Consider the following 23,456-nt stretch of genomic DNA (forward strand, 5'->3'; position numbering starts at 1 on the left):
TCACAAGAAAATCACAAGATCTCCTTGAGGTATGTAACAACTAGAAGTCCATATGTTGTTAATATCAGATATAGATATAATGTTGGCCATCTTCAGGAAGCAGAGGCTTGAGGAGGATGGACAATGGGCAGGGATTTGCCAACTGGAATGGAACGTGGAAGTGCATAAAATCACCTGGACTAGGTGGATCCAGAGTTCTAAGAGAGGGAGCCAAAGAGATAAGGAGGCATTATCTTTCAAGAATCACTGGAGTTAGTTCCAGAAGACCCAGAGAGCATCACAAATGTTCCACTGCTGCTACATAAGGGAGGGAGGCAAAAGGCAGGAAGACCCGTTACCGTAGCCACATATCCTTCCCTGGGAACATGCCTTCATCGTTCTTATCCGATTCCCGCTTCTCCAAACCTTTATCTCATTCACCATTCAATTCCCCAGCTCTTTACTTCACCCTTTCCTCTCTCCTGGCTTCACCTATCACCTACAACCCTGTACTTCTTCCTCTCCTCCCCCTACCTGCTTACTCTGACTTCTCATCTCTTTTTTTCAGTCCCGATGAAGTGTCTTGGCCCGAAATGTGAACTGTTTACTCTTTTCCATAGATGCTGCCTGGCCTGCTGAGTTCCTCCACAATTTCGTGTGTATTACTTTGATTTCCAGCATCTGCAGATTTTCTCTTCTTCGTAATTATATGCCAGTTAGCTTTACCTCGGTGACCGGTAATATTTTAGAGCCCATTATTAAGGATGAAATTTCAAGTACTTGGAAGTATATGATAAAATAAAGCAAAGTCTGCATGTATTTTAAGGGGAGACCTTGTCTGACAACTCTCAGAAATCTTTGAGAAGGTAACAAGCAAGTTAAACAAAGGAGAGTCAGTTCATTACATGTATTTTCATGAGGCATTTGACAAGGTGCTGCACACAAGCTACTAAACAAAATAAAAGCACATGGTATTACAAGGTAGCACTGTAACAGACATAGAAAGTTGGCTGACCAGTAGAATTCAGAGAGTGGAGATAAAGGGCTAGTGACTGGTGGTGGTGTACAGGTGTCAAGTGTTGCGACCACAACTTTTCATTTTGTACACATGAAGGAATTGATGACAATGTGGCCATGTTTGCAGAAAATACCAGGACAAGTGGAAGAGATGGCAGCAGCACAGAGACACTGAACCCATAGCAGGTTGGGAATGCGGGAAAGTTAGTGGCAGATGGAATGTAGCACAGGGAACTGTGAATTTGTTTCCTTCAGCAGGAAGAATAAAGATGCAGACTATTTTCTAAAGAATTATAGAACGAGGACCTCAGAGAGCACAGAACAAGTACCTTTAGGCCAAAGTTGGCCATACTGAATGAAATCTGTATTCAAGCAAAGGCCATTCCCCAATTTAGCCAATTTTTCTAAACTCCTATCCTTCATATACCCGTCCACATATCTCTTAAATGTATCTCACGTGCCTGCCTCAACCATTTCCTAGTTCCATATGCAATGCTCAGCTATATTGGCTCGTATTTATCTAGGGGAAACCTCGCCTGCCGCCCACCTTGTCTCCTGGTTACGTCGGTTGCTGTACCACTACCACCTGATTCAGCCTCAAACATCAGTCATCAGCCAGCACACAATGTACGTTTTACCAATTACACTTTATCAATATTACTAAGTCTATGAGATTAATAGAAGTTCAATACAAAAAAAGGAATGGAAAAGGCGCCAGACTTATCAAAGTTCAATTTCTTCGTGCACACGTTGGAGCTCGGGAACCTCTTCGGGACCACCCTGACCCCGTCGACTCGCAGCTCAGGACCACCCAGAGTGATCAGCCTGAGCTTTCCCCTCACGTCCGTCGTCCTCCCTGTTTCTCCTCCGACTCCCCGCCAAAACCCCCTGGTACCCAGCCACATGAGACAGCACATCACCCACAGAAAGAATAACATGGACACCCATTGGCTCATAGTACATCTGCAATCTGTTATAACCCAAGCAAAGTGCTAGCTCGAGACTTTCTCAGCATTTAACATAACAAAGAAGCCATTTTAATTTTAACATAACAAAGAAGAAACCCTGTACACATATATGGACCAGCTGAGTTGCAGCTGAGGTTATTAAATCTTCCACTTCTAACACTAAAAGTATGCTAACTGATTGCATCACCATCTGGTATGGATCGGCACAGAAATGGGCAATAACATCAAGGACACCACAAAAAGGCAGTATATATCATTCAGAAACCCCATCACCCTCTTTGCATTGCTATCATCAAGCAGGAGGTACAGAAACCTCAAGTACACACGCTCAACGTTCCAGTAACAGTATCTTTGGTACTGCCATCAGATTTCTAGATGGAAAATTAACCCATAAACACTATTTCACCTTTTGTTTGCTTTCTTTTTGTACTCATTATCATTGTTATGGTCTTGAGACTTTAAGGCACTGGTGAGCCCTCATTTGGAGTATTATGTGCAGTTTTGGGCCCCTTATGTTAGAAAGGATGTGCTGAAACTGGCAAGGGTTCAAAGGTTCAGGAAAATGATTCCAGGATTGAATGGCTTGTCGTATGGAGAGTGTTTGAAGGCTCGCGGCCTGTGTTCAGTAGAATTCGTTAGAATGAGGGGTGATCCCAGTGAAACCTATCGAATTGTGAAAAGCCTTGATGGAGTGGATGTTACCTACGGGAGTGTCTAAGATCAGAGGGGACAGCCTCAGAATAGAGGGATGACCACTTACAACAGAGGTGGGAAGGAATTTCTTTAGACAGAGTGGTAAATCTGTGGTGTTCTTTGCCAAAGACAGCTATGGAGGCCAAGCCTTTATGGATATTAAAGACAGAGGTTGGTAGATTCTTGATTGTTCAGGGCATAGGATAGGCTCCAGAAGAGCCTCATGAGAATGATCCTGGAAATGAAAGGGTTAACATATGAGGAGCATTTCATGGCACTGGGCCTGTATTCTCAGGAGGTTAGAAGAGTGAGGGGGGATCTCATTGAAATATACCAATGAAAGGCCTAGATAGCCGATGTGGAGAGGAGGTTTGCTACAGTGGGGGAAACTCGGACCAGAGAGCACAGACTGAGAATCGTGCATTCCTTTAGAATAGAGATGAGGAGGAAGTTTTTAGGTACAGGATGGTGAATCTGTGGAATATATTGACATGGTTGGCTGTGCAGGCATTGGATATATATAAATTGAAGGTTGATAGCTTCTTGATTAGGAAGAGTGTCAAGCATTTTGGAAAAAGGCAGGAGAACGGGCTTGAGAGGACTAATAAATCAGCCATGGTGGAATGACAGTGCAGATTCAATAGGCTAAATGGCCTAATTCTGATCCTAAGTCTTATGGTCTCTCCCTCTCATTACTCCTCTTTTACTTTATTCATAATTTTCCCTTTAATAATTTTGTTTGAAACCCTACCCACAACCTATTTATGCTATTCAACAGGACCCTAGTCCCAGCATGGATGAGATTAAGTCAGTCCATTTGGAACAGCTCTCTTCTTCCCCAGAATAGGTGCGAATGTCCCACAAGTTCAAACCCACTTCTCCCACACCAGTCTTTAAGCCACACTTTTAGCTTTTTGATCTTAAATACCAAAAGTTTCTTCAGATAGACATAGTGTAAAAGAGAGGTGAGAGTGGGTATCACACCACTGGAAAACTATACTGGAGAGATAGTAAAGGGAGACAAGGAAATGGCAGACAAACTGAAGTATTTTGCATCAGTCTTCACTGTGGAAGAGTCGAGCAGTGTGGTGGAAGTTCCAGGTGTCGGGTTATTAAGCGTGTGAAGTTACCATTAGTAGAAAGCAGGTTCTTGGGAAACTGAAAGATCTGAAGGTAGATAAATTGGTTGGAGCAGATGGTGTTCACCCCAGCATTCTGAAAGAAGTGAGTGAATAGATTGTGAAGGCATTAGTGACGATCTGTTAAGAACCACAAGATTCTGGAATGGTTCCAGAAGACTGGAAAACTACAAATGTCACTCCACTCTTCAAGAAGGGAGAGGGGCAGAAGAAAGGAAGTTATAGGCCAGTTAGTCTGACCTCAGTGGTTGAGAAGATATTGGAGTCGATTATTAAGGATGAGGTCTCAGGTTACTTGGAGGCACATCAGACGTAGTCAGCATGGTTTCCTCAAGGGAAAACCTTGTCTGACAAATCTGTTGGAATTCTTTGAAGAAATAACAAGCAGGATAGACAAAGAAGAATCAGTTGATGTTGTGTACTTGGATTTTCAGAAGGCCTTTGACAAGGTGCCACACATGAGCTTGCTTCACAAGCTACAAGCCCATGATATTACAGGAAAGATTCGACCATAGATAAAGCACAGGCTAATTGGCAAGAGGCTAAGAGTGGAAATAAAGGAAGCCTTTTCTGGTTGGCTGCCAGTGATTAGTGGTGTTCTATGGCGATCTGTGCTGGGACCGATTCTTTTTATGTTATATGTAAATGATTTGGATGATGGAATTGATGTGTTGTTGCAAAGTTTGACGACGACATAAAGATAGGTGGAAGGGCAGATAGTTTTGAGAAAGTAGAGAGGCTACAGAAGGACAGACAAATTAGGAGAATGGGGAAAGTAGTGGCAGATGGAATACAGCATCAAGAAGTGTTTGATCATGCACTTTGGTAGAAGAAATGAAAGGTCTGACTATTTTCTAAATGGAGAGAAAATACAAAAACTGAGGTGCAAAGGGAATTTTTTAGATTATATTATAACACTCAGTCCTCGTTTATTGTCATTTAGAAATGCATGCATTAAGAAATGATACAATGTTCCTACAGAGTGATATCGCAAAAAAAACAAGACAAACCAAAGACTAACACTGACAAGACCACATAATTATAACATATAGTTACAGCAGTGCAAAACAATACCATAATTTGATAAAGAGCAGACCATGGGAACGGTAAAAAAAAAGTCTCAAAGTTCCGATCGACTCCCCGTAGTCCGCGATAGCAGGCAGCAGAAGGGAGAAACTCTCTCTGCCATAAACTGACAACTGTCGATGCATTGGAAGCACCCGACCACAGCCGACTCTGAGTCTATCCGAAAACTTCGAGCCTCCAACACAGAGCACTGAGCACCATCTCTGTCAAGCGCTTTGACCCCATCCCGGCAGCTGAGCAACAAGCAAAGCCAAGGATTCGGGGCCTTCCCCTCCGGAGATTCTGGATCCCACAGTAACAGCGGCAGCAAAAAAGGCATTTCAGAAGTTTCTCCAGATGTTCCTCCATTCTCTCATGTCTGTCTCCATCAGATCAGGATTGTGCACAGCACCCTACTTGACAAATTACAGAGTGCTATAGAATTAGGAGTGCTTGTGCAGGATTCCCACAGGTTAATTTGCAGATTGAGTCTGTGGTGAGGAAAGCAATTGCAATGTTGGTTTTCATTTCAAGATGACTAGAATATACAAGTCAAGGTGTAATGTTGAGACTTTATAAAGCACTGGTGAGGCCTCACTTGGAGTATTGTGAGCAGGTTTGGGTTCTGGGCCTTTATTCGCTGGAATTCAGAAAAATGAGGGGTGACCTCAATAAAACCTATCGAATAGTGAAAGACAAACAACAGGAATTCTGCAGATGCTGGAAATTCAAGCAACACACATCAAAGTTGCTGGTGAACGCAGGATGCTGCTTGGCCTGCTGCGTTCACCAGCAACTTTGATGTGTGTTGCTTGAATTTCCAGCATCTGCAGAATTCCTGTTGTTTGCGTTTAAATTCACTACTGCGAAGCCTCTTCCGGTGATGCCTACACCGATGAAGTTTAGATCCTCTCTTCGACGGGAGTTCAGTGAAACCATCTCTCACTGCTCCCCATCTGTAATTATGCACACATTCTTTCTCTCACTCTCCTTTTTCTCCCTCTGTCCCTCTGAATATACCTCTTGCCCATCCTCTGGGTCACCCCCCCCCCGTCTTTCTTCCCGGACCTCCTGTCCCATGATCCTCTCGTATCCCCTTTTGCCTATCACCTGTCCAGCTCTCGGCTCCATCCCTCCCCCTCCTGTCTTCTCCTATCATTTTGCATCTCCCCCTCCCCCACCAGCTTTCAAATCCCTTACTCACTCTTCCTTCAGTTAGTCCTGACGAAGGGTCTCGGCCTGAAACATCGACTGTACCTCTTCCTATAGATGCTGCTTGGCCTGCTGCGTTCACCAGCAACTTTGAATAGTGAAAGACCTTGATAGAGTGGATGTGGAGAGGATGTTTCCTATGGTGTGAGAGTCTAAGACCAGAGGAAAACAGCCTCAGAATTGAGTCCTGACGAAGGATCTCGGCCCAAAACATCGACTGTACCTCTTCTTATAGATGCTTTACTTTATAATTTATACTTTATACTTTATTGTCGCCAAACAATTGATACTAGAATGTACAATCATCACAGCGATATTTGATTCTGCGCTTCCCACTCCCTGGATTACAAATATTAAATATTTAAAATATTAAAAATAGTAAAAAATTAGTAAATATTAAAAATTTAAATTATAAAGCATAAACAGAAAATAGAAAAATGGAAAGTAAGGTAGTGCAAAAAAACCGAGAGGCAGGTCCGGATATTTGGAGGGTACGGTCCAGATACGGGTCAGGATCTGTTCAGCAGTCTTATCACAGTTGGAAAGAAGCTGTTCCCAAATCTGGCGGTACCAGTCTTCAAGCTCCTGAGCCTTCTCCTGGAGGGAAGAGGGATGAAAAGTGTGTTGGCTGGGTGGGACGTGTCCTTGATTATCCTGGCAGCACTGCTCCGACAGCGTGCGGTGTAAAGTGAGTCCAAGGATGGAAGATTGGTTTTTGAGATGTGCTGTGCCGTGTTCACGATCTTCTGCAGCTTCTTCCAGTCTTGGACAGGACAACTTCCATAGCAGGTTGTGATGCACCCTAGAAGAGTGCTTTCTACGGTGCACCTATAAAAATTAGTGAGGTTTTTAGGGGACAGACCAAATTTCTGTAGTTTTCTCAGGAAGTAAAGGCGCTGGTGGGCCTTCTTGGCAGTGAACTCTGCTTGGTTGGATCAAGTCAGGTCATTTGTGATATTGACCCTGAGGAACTTAAAGCTTTTGACCTGATCCACTTGCGCACCACCGATGTAAATTGGGTCGTGCGGTCCACTACTCCTTCTGAAATCAACAACCAATTCCTTCGTTCTGCTGACGTTGAGGGATAGGTTATTGTCTTCGCACCGTGCCACCAGGTTCTTAATTTCCTCTCTGTACTCAAACTCATCATTACCCGAGATACGGCCTACAATTGTTGTGTCATCAGCAAACTTATATATTGAGTTTGATGGAAACTTGGCTGCACAATCATGGTGTACAGTGAGTACAGCAGGGGGCTGAGTACACAACCTTGTGGGGCACCGGTGCTCAGAGTGATTGTAGAGGAGAGCTTGCCCCCTATTTTTACAGCCTGGCCTTCTGCGTTCACCAGCATTTTTTATGTGTTGTCAGAATAGAGGTGTGTCCTTTTAGAACAGCGATGAGGAGGAATTTTTTTTAGCGAGGAGGAGGAAAATAGAGGAATTCTTTGCCACAAACAGCTTTGGAGGCAAGTCTTTACGTATATTGATAGATTCTTGATTGGCCAGGGCATGAAGGGATACAGGGAAAATTGGATCATCCATGATGAAATGGCAGAGGTGACTCAGTGGGCTGAAAGGCTTGATTCTGCTCCTGTTTTATGGTCATATTAACCCTGTTCCAATTTGCACATGGCTCAGGTAACAATCCAGACATTTAGTCCCTGTCTTCTCAAATCCCATCAGCAAACCCTTCTCTCTTGTACTTCCTTCATCATTGGTACCCACATGGAAGTCCATAAAAATGAAACCTATTTGTTACCTGAGGCTGTCCGATATCTATTTTGATAGTAGGTACTGCAGGGAATAAATCTGATCTTCACCGTGCTTCCCCTCAAACTAATCCGCAGGGTCCATTGCATCAACCATCTCAGTTTGACATCTGATAGTAAGCATTCCTACATTGGAGCCTATAATTAAGTTCCTAGAGTCGGGCTTGAACCTCAGTCGCAAGTCCTTATCCCTTATCCCTAAAGGTGTTACAATGGAAACAAGTATTCAATGTATGAACTCTGTTAAGTCTGGACATCAGTACTTACTCCCTCTCTTTCTGCAGAGTTTTCTGAGATTCATCCAAACGCAATTGCAACACAGTGACCTTCGATGTATCCTCTTCCAGTACAGACACTTCTTCCCACAGGATGCGGCTCCTCTCCTGGCGGTTGAGCGAAGTCCTCACACTTTGTGCAGTGTGCTTGTCCCACACTTCCCAGCCTTCCTGCTCACTTTTCAGAATTGCTTCCATGAACTCCAAGTCCTGCAGAATATAAAATAAATCATAATTTATATAAAATACCATATTATTTCAAATAACATCATATAAAATAATGTAATATAAATTATATCATAATTTATATAAAATAAATCGAACGAATAGAAAGTTGCACAACTGCAGTTTTTATTCTAATAAAATGAGGTTTGCTTAGCTCAACCCCACAACAAAAGTGAAAAGAACTAAGCCTTGTTCGGCCAGAAATTCTATTGTGGAACAGTACACCTTTGGTCACCTGGTTCATTACAATCACAAAGAAATTCCAACAGAGAAATCACACACAGCCAGATCCCACAATCTACTGTATGACAGTATGGTTCACAGAGAGACAGACCCTTTAGCCTATTACACCCATGAGAATCATCAAATTCCTACCCATTTACTAGCATTTAGTCTGTAGTTTTGTCTGCTTTGGCAATTCAGTGCTGAACCAGATGCTGCCTCCACCTTCTCAAACAACGTGTTCTAGATTCCAATCATCACTTTGATTTAAAATTGTAACCTCTGATCTCCTCTATTTACCTGAAGTCTCGAATCCCTTAGATACAGTCATAGAGTAGTACTACCAGAAATGGGCCTTTTGGCCCACATAGTCCATGCTAACCTGTCCCATCTACCTGCACTGAACAATAGCTCTCCATATCTCTCTCATCCATGTATCTATTCAAACTTCTCTTAAAACGTTACAATTGAACTTGCGTCGACCACTTCTGCTGGTATCAAGTTTCATCCCTAAGTGAACAAGTTCTCCCTCAGAATTCCTTTAAATATTTCACCTTTCACCCTAAACCTATGATCTTTAGTTTCCCCTCACCTGACCTGAGGGGAAACACCCTGCATGCACTTGCGCTTTCTATAACCTTCCATAATTTTGCACACCTCTACATGCTTCTGTATTTCCTTGGGAGACAGACATAGTCTACTGAATTAAGGCAAAAAAAAAGAGCAGTGATGTTATGGACCATACACAGATTACAGAAGAGAAGGTGATTGTGGGCTTTTTCAATATTTTTATTGATTTCTATATAGAAGAATACAGAGTCCAAGAGAATACATATTATAAAACAAAACAAAAAATATAATAATACCAGATACAGTATATTGAATCACATTAACAAACTCCTTACTCTATATTCATATAGATTAGATTAATTCATGTATTAGAATATAAACAATTTTATAAAAAAAAGATCTACACCCACTACCAAAGTCGAAGTTGTTTGGGATTTTAAAAAAAGGGAAAAAAACCTTATCAGATAATTAAATATGCTATTAACCAACTTCTGTACTTTAACAAGAAGTCAAAGATTATGAAAATAATTTAAAAACGGCCCCCACAAATTTTGAAAATCTTGGTTAGATTCAGAAATTGAACAACGAATCTTTTCTAAATTTAGGCATGCCATAACATCCGGTAACCACTGAGCATGATTAGGCGGAACAACATCCTTCCATTTAAACAGAAGCGCCCTCCTAGCCGTAAGAGGGATAAAAGCCAGAATGTACAAATCAGATGTCTTCAAGATGATATCTTCCCTTCCAACAATACCAAATAGGGCAGTCAAAGGATTAGGCTTAAAATTTGCTTTAAAGAGTACAGAAAAATTGTGGAATACTTCCTTCCAATATTTTCCAAGACTTGGGCATGTCCAAAACATATGATTAAATGAAGCTTCTCCATTGTTACACCTATCACAGTAGGGAGATATATCCCTATAAAAACAAGATAACTTATCCTTGGTCATATAAGCCCTATGAACCACTTTAAATTGTAGGAGGGAATGACCAGCACATAACGATGAAATATTAACCAATTTAAAAATCTCATTCCAAGCTTCTTCAGAAATTGAAGTCTGTAAATCTTGTTCCCAAAGATTTTTGACTTTGTCTAAAGAATCATTTCTCATTCCCAACAACATATCATAAATATTGGATATTGAACCATTATAAAGTGGTTTTATATTAAGAATTTCATCTAATACGGTCTTATCAGGACTATTAAGAAATGTATATAAGTGAGATCGCAGAAAATCTCTAATTTGTAAGTACTGAAAAAATGGGTTTTTGGTAAACTATATCTAGTTGACAATTGTTCGAACGAAGAAAGGCTTCCTCCCACAAACAGGTCCCGGAAACATGTAATGCCCAATCCTTCCCATTGTTTAAAAACTACATCAGTCATAGAAGGCTTAAAAAGATAATTTTAAAAAATGGGACTAGAAAGGGAGAATCTCAATAAACCAAAGTGTTTTCTAAATTGTATCCAAACCCTCAAAGTATGTTTGACTACCACATTTTCAGTTATCTTACTTACGGTTAAAGGAAGTGAAGATCCCAAAAGAGAGATAATAGAAAATTTATTAACCGAGTTAGCTTCTAAAGAAACCCACCCAGGACAGTCCTCATGATTAATATTGTATAACCAAAACGTGAGATTCCGTAGATTAGCTGCCCAGTAATGAAACCTAAACATTTGGTGAAGCTAAACCTCCATTCTTTTTAGCTTTCTGGAGATGGACTTCATTCAATCGAGGATGTTTATTTTTCCATATGTAGGAGGATAAAATAGAGTCCAGAAAGTCAGAAAAGGATTTAGGAATAAAAACGGGTAAACCCTGAAAGAGGTATGTAAATTTAGGAAAAACATTCATTTTAATAGAATTAATTCGACCAATCAATGATAACGAAAGGGGTGACCAATTTGATAATGTTCGTTTTATGTAATTTAACAAAGTAAGAAAATTTCCTTCAAATAGGTATTTATAATTCTTAGTAATTGTTACACCCAAATAAGTGAATTGGTTTCTTACAATTTTAAAAGGAAGGTTGCTATCAGTTAATGGCAAATTATTCAAAGGAAAAAGTTCACTCATGTGTAGGTTCCGTTTATATCCAGAAAACTGACTCAAACAAGAGAGTAAAGAAAGGACAGAAGGTAACGAAGTTTCGACATTAGAAAGGTAAAGCAATAAATTATCCGCATAAAGTGAAACTTTGTGGATAGTACCCTTCCGTAAAATACCAGTGATATCATTAGATTCTCGAAAAGCAATAGCTAAAGTTTCTAAAGCCAGGTCAAAGAGCAAAGGACTCAAAGGGAAACCTTGTCTGGTTCCACGTTGAAGTTTAAATGGTTTAGAATTCTGAGAGTTAGTAAGAAACCGAGCAAAAGGAGATAAGTAATTTAATCCATTGAATGAAGTTGGACCCAAAATTAAATTTTTCTAAAATTTTAAATAAATAATGCCATTCAACCCGATCAAAAGCCTTCTCAGCGTCTAAGGATATCACACACTCCGATATCTCCTTAGAAGGAAAATAAGTAACACTTAATAATCGGCAAATATTAAAATGAGAATATCGATTTTTAATAAAGCCAGTCTGATCGTCAGAAATGATAGATTGTAAGATATTTTCCATCCTACGGGCCAGAACTTTAGATAGAATTTTAGCATCAACATTAAGTAAGGAATTGGTCGATATGAAGAACATTCAGTTGGGTTCTTATCTTTTTCTAAGGATAAGCGAAATAGAAGCTTCGTAAAAAGATTGCGGCAACCTACCTGACCTAAAAGAATCTTAAAAAACTGAACATAAATGGGGTATGAGCAAAGAAGAAATTGGTGTCAATTTTATAATATCAGGAAATAACTGAATCAGAAAGTTTGCAAAAAATTCCGTAGGATGATCACCTTCAGTTAACTCTTCAAGATCAAGAATTCGTACGTTATTCCTTCTACGTCTGTTTCCTAAATCAGTAATCTTCTGTCGTAGTTCATCATTAACGTTGGATTGTTTTTCATAAACACTGGGCCAGTGAAGGAGTCGGAGCTCTGAGGCTTTGACTCGAGAGGCTTCGACAAGAAAAGGCAGAGGACAAGCTTGCTCGCAGTTAGTTTTTACAATGCCTCCTGAGACGGTGATGTGCCTCTCATGTGAAATGTGGCAGTCTTGGGGGAACGCCCCTCTCCCGCAGAGTCACATCTGCCAGGAGTGCATATGGCTGGGCGATCTGGAAGACCATGCAAGAAATCTGGAGCAGCAGCTGGATGACCTTCGACTCATAAGGGAGAATGAGGCAGTCATAGATGAGAGCTACGGGGAGGTAGTCACACCGAGGCTGACGGAAGCAGGTCATTGGGTGACAGTCAGAGGGGGGAAGCGAAGGTGAGCAGACAGGTAGTGCAGAGCACCCCTGTAGCCATTCCCCTGAATAATAAGTTTACCCTCCTGGATACTGTTGGCGGGGACGACCGACCAGGTGTGAGCCACAGTGACAGGGCCTCCGGCACTGAATCTGACCCGGTGGTGCAGAAGGGTGGGACGGAGAAGAGGAGAGCTGTCGTCTTTGAAGACTCTATACTCAGGGGAGCAGACAGGAGATTTTGTGGACGTGAGAAGGACACCCGCATGGTTTGTTGCCTCCCGGGTGCCAGGGTCCGGAATGTCTCTGACCGGGTGCATGACATCCTGGTACGAGAGGGAAGGCAGCCAGAAGTTGTGATACATGTTGGTACCAACGACATAGGCAGTAAGAGAGAGGAGGTCCTGAAGTGTGAGTTTCGGGAACTAGGCAGAAGGCTGAAGAACAGGACCTCAAGGGTGGTGTTCTCAGGATTGCTGCCAGTGCTACATGACAGAGATGGTAAGAATTGGAGGAGGTGGCAGTTGAATGCATGGCTGAGGAGTTGGTGCAGGGAGCAGGGATTTAGATTTTTGGATCATTGGGATCTCTTCTGAGGAAGGTGGGACCTGTACAGATTGGATGGGTTGCACCTGAGCTCGAGGGGGAGCAATATCCTTGCAGGTAGGTTTGCTAGCATGGTTCCGGAGGGGTTAAACTAACTTGCAAGGGGGATGGGACCCGGAGCAATAGAGCAGTGAACGAAGTGCATGAAGTAAAGCCAGATCTAACATATAGAGAGGCTTTGAGGAAAGAGAAGCAGAATAAACAGTGTAAAGACAGTAAGGTAGAAGGGCTGAAATGTGTGTACCTCAATGCAAGAAGCATCGGGAACAAAGGTGATGAACTGAGAGCTTGGATACATACATGGAATTATGATGTAGTGGCCATTACAGAGACTTGGCTGGTACCAGGGCAGAAATGGATTCTCAATATTCCTGGATTTCAGTGCTTTAAAAGGGATAGAGGGGGAAAAGGGGAGGAGGGGTGGCATTACTGGTCAGGGATACTATTACAGCTACAGAAAGGGTGGGTAATGTAGCGGGATCCTCTTTTGAGTCAGTATGGGTGGAAGTCAGGAACAGGAAGGGAGCAGTTACTCTACTGGGGGTATTCTATAGGCCCCCTGGTAGCAGCAGAGAAACAGAGGAGCAGATTGTGAGGCAGATTTTGGAAAGGTGCAAAAATAACAGGGTTGTTATCATGGGTGACTTTAACTTCCCTAATATTGATTGACACCTGATTAGTTCCAAGGGTTTAGATGGGGCAGAGTTTGTTAAGTGTGTCCAGGACGGATTCCTGTCACAGTATGTGGACAGGCTGACGAGGGGGAATGCCATACTAGATCTAGTACTAGGTAATGAACCGGGTCAGGTCACAGATCTCTCAGTGGGTGAGCATCTGGGGGACAGTGACCACCGCTCCCTGGCCTTTAGCATTATCATGGAAAAGGATAGAATCAGAGAGGACAGGAAATTTTTTAATTGGGGAAGGGCAAATTGTGAGGCTATAAGGCTGGAACTTGCGGGTGTGAATTGGGATGATGTTTTTGCAGGGAAATGTACTATGGACATGTGGTCGATGTTTAGAGATCTCTTGCAGGAAGTCAGGGATAAATTTGTCCCAGTGAGGAAGATAAAGAATGGTAGAGTGAAGGAACCATGGGTGACAAGTGAGGTGGAAAATCTAGTCAGGTGGAAGAAGGCAGCATACAAGAGGTTTAGGAAGCAAGGATCAGATGGGTCTATTGAAGAATATAGGGAAGCAAGAAAGGAGCTTAAGAAGGAGCTGAGAAGAGCAAGAAGGGGGCATGAGAAGGCCTTGGCAAGTAGGGAAAAGGAAAACCCCAAGGCATTCTTCAATTATGTGAAGAAAAAAAGGATGACAGGAGTGAAGTTAGGACTGATTAGAGATAAAGGTGGGAAGATGTGCCTGGAGGCTGTGGAAGTGAGCGAGGTCCTCAATGAATACTTCTCTTTGGTATTCACCAATGAGAGGGAACTTGATGATGGTGAGGACAATATGAGTGAGGTTGATGTTCTGGAACATGTTGATATTAAGGGAGAGGAGGTGTTGGAGTTGTTAAAGTACATTCGGACAGGTAAGTCCCCAGGGCCTGACGGAATATTCCCCAGACTGCTCCACGAGGCGAGGGAAGAGATTGCTGAGCCTCTGGCTAGGATCTTTATCTTCTCGTTGTCCACGGGAATGGTACCGGAGGATTGGAGGGAGGCGAATGTTGTCCCCTTGTTCAAAAAAGGTAGTAGGGATAGTCCGGCTAATTTTAGACCAGTGACCATTTTATTCTGTTTTATCTGTGGTGGGAAAGCTGTTGGAAAAGATTCTTGGAGATAGGATCTATGGGCATTTAGAGAATCATGGTCTGATCAGGGACAATCAGCATGGCTTTGTGAAGGGCAGATCGTGTCTAACAAGCCTGATAGAGTTCATTGAGGAGGTGACCAGGCATATAGATGAGGGTAGTGCAGTGGATGTGATCTATATGGATTTTAGTAAGGCATTTGACAAGGTTCCATACGGTAGGCTTATTCAGAAAGTCAGAAGGCATGGGATCCAGGGAAGTTTGGCCAGGTGGATTCAGAATTGGCTTGCCTGCAGAAGGCAGAGGGTGGTGGTGGAGGGAGTACATTCAGATTGAAGGATTGTGACTAGTGGTGTCCCACAAGGACCTGTTCTGGGACCTCTACTTTTCGTGATTTTTATTAACGACCTGGATGTGGGGGTAATGATGCAGCTCTGTAAAACTCCGGTTAGGCCAGACTTGGAGTACTGTGTCCATTTCTGGTCGCCTCAGTATAGGAAGGATGTGGAAGCATTGGAAAGGGTACAGAGGAGATTTACCAGGATGCTGCCTGGTTTAGAGAGTATGCATTATGATCAGAGATCAAGGGAGCTACGGCTTTACGCTTTGGAGAGAAGGAGAATGAGAGGAGACATCATAGAGGTGTACAAGATAAGAGGAATAGATAGAGTGGATAGCCAGCGCGTGTTCCCCTGGGCACCACTGCTCAATACAAGAGGACATGGCTTTAAGGTAAGGGGTGGGAAGTTCAAGGGGGATATTAGAGGAAGGTTTTTTACTCAGAGAGTGGTTGGTGCATGGAATGCACTGCCTGAGTCAGTGGTGGAGGCAGATACACTAGTGAAGTTTAAGAGACAACTAGACAGGTTTGTGGAGGAATTTAAGGTGGGGGGTTATATGGGAGGCAGGGTTTGAGGGACGGCACAACATTGTGGGCCGAAGGGCCTGTAATGTGCTGTATTATTCTATTCTATTCTATCTCCGTATTGTGACAAATGTAATAATGGAGAAGCTTCACTCATTCATATGTTTTGGACATGTACAAGTCTTGGAAAATATTGGAAAGAAGTATTTCAAACCTTCTCGGTACTTTTTAAAGTAAATTTCAAGCCTAATCCTTTTACTGCTTTATTTGGTATTGTTGGAGGAAAGGATATTATTTTGGAGCCATCCGATTTGCACATTTTGGCTCTTATGTCTCTCATGGCCAGAAGGATGCTCTTGCTTAAATGGAAAGATGTGGCCCCTCCTATTCACGCCCAATGGTTACATGATGTGACGTCATGTTTAAATTTAGAGAAGATTCGATGTTCAATCTTTGAATCTAATCAAGAATTTCAAACATTGTGGGGACCTTTTTTGAAATATTTTCAAAACCTTTGATTTACTGTTGAAGCACAGATGATGACTAACAATCTTTTTTTCTACTAATCAGCTTCGGTCTTGGTAGTGGGTTAGGTTTTTTTTAATATAATAAAATTATTATTTTTCAATGTTACCAACTTGTACAAATACAGGGTAAGGAGTCTTTATATGTGATTTAGTTTAATGTATTGACATATTTTTTCCTGTATTCTGTACGTGTGGTGTGTGTAATGTAATATATATATATATATATATATATATATATATATATATATACACACACACACACATACACACACACATATATATTAATATAAAAATATTGAAAAGAAAAAACTGCTCTTAAGTGTTGAAATCGAGCTCGCTTGTACCACTTGCGCTGACAGCTCAATCCACACTCACAACCCTGTGAGTGAAGATGTTTCCCCGTATGTTCCCCTTAAACTTCTCCCCTTTTCATTCTTAACCCATGACCTCTGGTTGTAGTCCCACTCACCCTCAATAGAAAAAGCCTGCTTGCATTTACTTTATCTGCACCCCTCTTAATTTTGTATGCCTCTATTGAATCTCATCTGAATGTTCTACATTCTGAAGAATACAGTCCTATCCTATTCAATCTTTCCTTATAACTCAGCTTCTCCAGACCCAGCTACGCCCTTGTAATTTTTCTCTGTACTCTTTCAACATCCATTACATCTTTCTTGTAGGTGGGTGACCAAAACCATGCACAATACTCCAAATTAGGCCTCATTAACGTCTTATACAAATTCAACATAACTTCCTATCTCTTATACTCAATGCACTCAATGCACCAAAGTGGCAAAACCTCTTAACGACCCTATCTACCTCTGATGCCACTTTCAACAAATAATGCACCTGTATTCCCAGATCCCTTTGTTTTACCACACTCCTCAGTGCCCTACCATTAACTGTGTAGGATCTACCCTGGTTGGTCCTACCAAAGTGCAAAACCTCGCACTTGTCTGCATTAAATTCTAATTACCATTTTTCAGCCCCCTTTTCCAGCTGATGCAGATCCCTCTGCAAGCCGTGATCATCTTCCTCGCTGTCCTCTGCACTCCGATCTTGATGTCTGGGCATGGAATGGTAGGCATTCCTTATCCTCGTATTATAATGGTCTAGAGTGTTGGGGCCTCTGGTGCTACTTCATTTGCTGATAGTAATTGGGCAGGGATTTCGTTGAAGACCCTATGATTTGAAATGCATCGGGATGGACTGTTTCTTGTTTGGAGATGACATGATGCAGTATCTGAAGCACCTGATTACAGTCAGCTGTTGGTGGTATGTAAATTGCGGTCAGGATCATGGAGAATTCCCAAGTAGAGTGGACGGCATTTGACCATTAGATGTTCAAGGTCAGGGGAACATGAGCTTGAACAAAACTGCCACATCGCAGCACTACCGAAAATTCATCATGAATTACACCTTTAACTTTTCTGAATCAGCAGTTTGGTCCATCCTTTGAATCAAGAAGTCTTTAGGTCTGATCACCGTATCTACTATGTTCAGAGTAAGCCATGCCTCACAACAAACTCTCATTTCCCTCTGATACATCAAATTTGCCCTCAGGTCCTCAATTTTATTCTCTAGCGCCTGCATATGTGCTAACAAGATGTTGGGTAGAGGTGGTCTCATTTCTCTGTGTTTCAGCCTGGCTCAGAGTACCCCCTTCCTACCTCGCTTCCAGCCATGGTGATGAATCTTTGTCCACCTAAAGGTGCTGTATCACCCTGCTTGAGAGTTAACTCCACTGAGCCCTTCAGGAGATTGTGAAATTTGTAGTTCATTAAGTCAATTTAAAAGTACATTGCTTAAAGGGAATCCCATGCTGTAGATTGCAGTGAGAGTAATTCAAAAGTGTTATTTAGGAGTATTATATGTAGTCCACAAAATGTTGCCAAGATAGACTGGATGTGGAGAGGATGTTTCCTGTAGTGCAGTTGTCTCAAACTGGAAGGCACAGGGATATCCCTTGAAAACAGAGATGAAGAAGAATTTCTTTAGCCAAAAGATGATGAATCTGTGGAATTAATTTTCACAGATGTCTATGAAGGCCAACTCATTAGGTACATTTAAAGCAAAAGTTGATAGGTGCTTTGTTAGTAAAGGCATCAAAGGTTACCTGGAGAAGGCAGAGAAGGGGGTTTGAGAGGGAAGATAAATCAGTCATGATTGAATGGTGAAGCAGAGTAGATGGGCATATTCGCCTGATTCTGCCCCTATATCTTATGGTCTTATACAAGTAAACAAAGTATGATTGAGAAACAAGTCCAGGTTGTCAGATTGCAGTTAATCAATGATTACAGCTTCTTTGTTGCACTGTTCTATCAATAACCAGGATAAGTAACTGACACTTAATGCTTGTGAACACCTTCTAAATGAATGCAAAATCCAGCAAGAATACAACCCGCACATCTGGTTGCTCTGTGCATCAAGGTGTTGAATGGCTGTATGGGGTATCTTAGATGTCATTTGTCAAAGCAAACCAGGATGGATTGGTCACCTCTGAATTCGTCCTGCACAAAGCTTGCTGATGTTCACTGCACCATCGGTGGTAAGTTTCTGGTGCATATTTTGACATTTGGTAATACTGATCATTGGAAATGAACTGAACTGCACAAATTTGTGGTCACTTCCAATACAGGAATTTCAGGTTATAGAAACATAGAAAATAGGTGCAGGAGTAGGCCATTCGGCCCTTCGAGCCTGCACCGCCATTTATTATGATCATGGCTGATCATCCAACTCAGAACCCCGCCTTCCCTCCATACCCCCTGACCCCTGTAGCCACAAGGGCCATATCTAACTCCCTCTTAAACATAGCCAATGAACTGGCCTCAACAGTTTGCTGTGGCAGAGAATTCCACAGATTCACCACTCTCTGTGTGAAGAAGTTTTTCCTAATCTCAGTCCTAAAAGGCTTCGCCTCTATCCTCAAACTGTGACCCCCCTCGTTCTGGACCTCCCCAACATCGGGAACAATCTTCCCGCATCTAGCCTGTCCAATCCCTTTAGGATCTTATACGTTTCAATCAGATCCCCCCTCAATCTTCTAAATTCCAACGAGTACAAGCCCAGTTCACCCAGTCTTTCTTCATATGAAAGACCTGCCATCCCAGGAATCAATCTGGTGAACCTTCTTTGTACTCCCTCTATGGCAAAGATGTCAAGAGAGACAAATGTGAAGTAAGTGGCAGCCTAGATGAAGGCTGATATCAATCCTTCAGACACACAAGTGATAGCCCTTACAGCTGCAGGGACCATATCAACATGTTCCAAGAAGCTTACCTTGTTTTTAAAAGTTTTCTCTGTTCCAACATCTCGCACTGGTTCCTGCTCTGCAATATTGGAGATTACGCTCTCCTTTGAAGAAACCAGTTTATTATCCACCGTCTCTTCATTGTGCTGACTATTCTTTATGCGCACAGTCTCCAACCTCAGCTGCTCATTCTCGTTGAACAGCTCCTGCTTTTCACGTTTCACTGCTGTTAACTCTTTGTTGACCGCCTCCAGCTTCTGTCTCAGCAGTCTCACCTCTTCCCTGGACTTATTTCTCTCTGCTCGTACCTTGCTCCACTTTTCACGCCAGTTTGCAGTACAGTCTGACCACCAGCGCATCGTCTTCTCCATCTGAGCTGCCCGGGCTCGAGCCTCTTCCAGCTCTCGCAGCCGCAGCTCCTCTTGGCTCTCCCAGTCATTATCCAGGCAGAGTGCCAGCTGCGGGCTTGGAGTCTGCCTCCTGATCATGGAATTTGCTGGAGAGCACATTCTCTCAGGCTGCAGTCTAAAGCTTGGCTGACCATGGGTGCTGAGTGGTGGAGACTTGCTCAGAGGCCCAGTTTCCACTATCAAGGACTCACTACTCTGATTCATGTTCAGAAGAGATTTCTGCAGGTGACGAGCCGTCATTACAGCCCGCTAACTTTGAACTCCATCCCTGCCGATACCTAGACAGCAAGGAACAGACACATGACACGACATTAGAAAAAGGAGCAAATCTGCCGCCCACTCCAAGCACACTTTCCAATTACCGGATCTGATGCAGGGAAATAGGATTAGTGGAGTTGGACAAAATGGCTGGAATGGCGGCTGAAAGGCCTGCTTCTAAACTGTGCAACTCTGACTCGATGGTACAGGGTTTGCCAGGCAATGGCAACTGTGAGATTACTGGTGACTTTGAAATAGTGAGCCAATCTAAACAGAGGTGGGAGGGGTGAGGAAGAGGACTGCTAAACACTGCCACCAACAATCCAATGTGGAAATACACTATCACTAAGTCAAACTCAAAGTAACACCATAAGAGTGCAGTCGTTCACAGTTCAGATAGGTATAGTGCAAAGGGAATGACCATTAAATGATCAGGTCACAACCAATACCCATATCACACCAGGCTCAAAAGGCATCCGAATTATAGAAGGGCTGTACTGGATCTGGTATTGGGTAATGAGTTTGGCCAGTGGGTGAATAGTTAGGATACAGTGACCACCACTAGTTAAATTTTAAGATATTTATAGTTAAGGATAAGCATGGATATTGTGGGAGCATATTAAACTGGAGCAGGGCAAATTAGGAGAACATTACACAGGAACAGTTGTTTATGGGCAGCACAACATCCGACATGTCGTGGGTGTTTAAATAACAACTGAACAGAGTACAAGGCAAGGATAACATGGTGACAGAATTTTGCTGCGAGGTAATGCATTTAGTCAAGAAGAAAAAGGAAAAGTGCGTAAAGCTTTGGAAACTGGAATCAAACAAAGCCTTGAGGATTATAAAGAAGCCGGAAAAGAACTGAAGAAGGGAATTAGGAAAGCCAAGAGAGCATGAAAAGTTCTTGGCAAGTAAGAATAAAGAGAATCCCAAGAAATTAAGCTGAATCCGAAGACATTGATTGCACTCATCTGGAGCAAGAAGATAACTCGGGAGAGCAGGGATCACTCAAGGATAAAACGGGGCTCTTTTGCTTGGACGTGAAGGATCGAATCATAGAGTCAGGCTCTGTGGCTCAAAATTGAAGGGGGCAGAAGAGGTGAACTGTATGATAGGGGATTCATTGGTTAGGGGAACAAACAGGAGATTCTGTAGATTCTCCTGATGTGTGCAAACAATGTCTTGGGATTCAGCTTAATGTCTCGAGTTTCTCGAATAGTCTGGTTCCTCCTGAGTGCCAGGGTCAGGGACATCTCGGATCAAGTCCACGTCACTCTTAAGTGGATGTGATCCACATCAGTATTATTAATAACATGGGTATGAGAGGTGACAAGGTCTGCTAGTGAGGACAGAAAGAGGAAGATCATACAGTTTAACACATGGCTCAGGAGATGGTGCAGGAGGGAATGTTTCAGATTTCTTGGATCATTGGACTCCCTTCCAGGAAAGGTTGAACCTGTACAGAAGGGACAGTTTGCATCTGAACTGAACTGGCTCTAATATCGTAGCAGAATGATCTACTGGTACTGTACAGAGGTTGGGGGGGGGGGGGTTAAACTAGAGTTGCAGGGGAATAGAAACCACAGCACCAGAACAGTGGTAAAGTTGTGGAGAAAGGTGTTAAGCCTACAAAGGAAGTCAGGAATCAATAGGTTGATGACAGTGGGCTAATGCTTTGAGCTGTGTATATTTCGAAGCAATGAGTATGTTGGACAGGTGCATGAGCTTAGGGTATGGATCAGCATGTGGAATTATGGCAATGCAGTCATTAGTAATATGTGGTTGCAGGAGGGGCAGGACTGGCAGCTGAGTGTTCGGAATTTCTGTTGTCTCAGATGTGATTAAAGGATAAGAGGTGGCAACTTTAGTCAGGGAAAATGTCACAGCAGTGCTCAGTCAGGGCAGACTGGACAGCTTGTCTAATCAATATCTAATCGTCTATTTGACTGGGGCTTCCACGCTGTAAAAGGACTGGAAGGAAAACATTTGTCAGAAGTATTCAGGAAAGTTTCCTTAATCGGTACCTAGAAGCCCAACTAAAGGAAGTATGATACGAGATCTCCATGTGAGAATGAGATTGGACAGGTGACAAATGTGTAGAGGAACACTTTCAATATAGTGATTAGAATGCCATTAGTTTCATGGTAATTATGGAAACGGATGGATCTGGTCCTCAGGCTGAGATTCTAATTTAGAGGCCAATTTTGATGGTAGCAAAAGATATCTAGCAAATGTGGACCGCAACAGATGTACTTCGTAAGTGGCAAAGGTGTACTCGGTAAGTGGGAAGCCTTCAAAAATACAATTTTGAGCGTATGCATGTTCCTATCAGAATAAAAGGCAAGGTTAACAGGTTTAGGGACTAGTGGTGCTCCTCAGGGCTCAGTATTAGGACTGCCACTTTTCACATTGTTTGTCAATGACTGGATATGGAATTGATGGCTTTGTGGCAAAGTCTGCGGATGATACAAAGATAGGTAGTGCTGGGAAAGCAGTGCAATCGCAGCAGGACACACAAATTGGGAGAATGGGCAAAAACATGGAAGATGGAATACAGTGTCAGGAAATATATGATAATGCATATTGGTAAAAGTAGCACAGGTGCAGACTATTATCTAGATGGAGAGAAGGTTCAAATACCAGAGATGCAGAGGGACTTAGGAGTCCTCATGCAAGACTCTCAGAAGGTTCATTTACGGGTTGAGTCTGTGGTAAAGAAGGCAAATGCAATGTTGGAATTTATTTCAAGGAGAATAGAACAGAAAAGCAAGGAGATAATGCTAGGGCTTTATAAGACACCAGTCAGCCGCACTTGGGGTATGGTCAACAGTTTTGGGCCCCATATCTCAGAAAAGATGTATTGTCATTGGAAAAAGTCCAGAGCAGGTTCACGAGGATGATTCCAGGAATGAAGGGGTTAACGTATGTGGAGCCTTTAGTAGCTTAGGCCCTGTACTCACTGGAATTTAGAAGAATAAGAGGTGATCTCATTGAAACCTATCGAATGTTGAAAGGACTAAATACAGTGGATGTGGAGAGGATGTTTCCTATGGTGGGGGTATCCTGAAGTAGAGGGCACAGCCTCAAAATTGAGGGGTGACCTTTTAGAACAGAGGTTAATAGCAATTTTTTTTTTTAGCCAGAGTAGTGAATCTGTGGAATACTCTGCCAAAGACTGCAGTGGAGGCCAAGTCCATGGGTATATTTAAGGCGGAAGTTGATTACTTCCTGATCGATGAGGGCACCAAAGGATATGGCGAGAAGTCAGGTGTATGGAGTTGAGTGGGTTC

The 23,456-nt window shown here is 42.5% G+C and overlaps 1 protein-coding gene across 2 annotated transcripts in view; it reads right to left on the reverse strand.

The window, feature by feature from the left end:
* The window catches only part of ccdc102a (coiled-coil domain containing 102A), a 199,565-nt gene that overhangs the window by 156,716 nt on the left and 19,393 nt on the right, over positions 1-23,456 (reverse strand). For both annotated transcript variants that reach the window (XM_063066583.1, XM_063066584.1), the window contains exons 3-4: positions 19,525-20,183; positions 8,112-8,329 (exon numbers count right to left, since the gene is read on the reverse strand). In XM_063066583.1, coding sequence (XP_062922653.1) covers positions 8,112-8,329; positions 19,525-20,145 — 839 coding nt within the window. In that variant the 5' untranslated portion in view covers positions 20,146-20,183. The remainder of the gene's footprint in view (positions 1-8,111; positions 8,330-19,524; positions 20,184-23,456) is intronic.

This window comes from Mobula hypostoma, chromosome 14 (genome assembly GCF_963921235.1).
Source record: "Mobula hypostoma chromosome 14, sMobHyp1.1, whole genome shotgun sequence".
Taxonomy (NCBI): Eukaryota; Metazoa; Chordata; class Chondrichthyes; order Myliobatiformes; family Myliobatidae; genus Mobula; species Mobula hypostoma.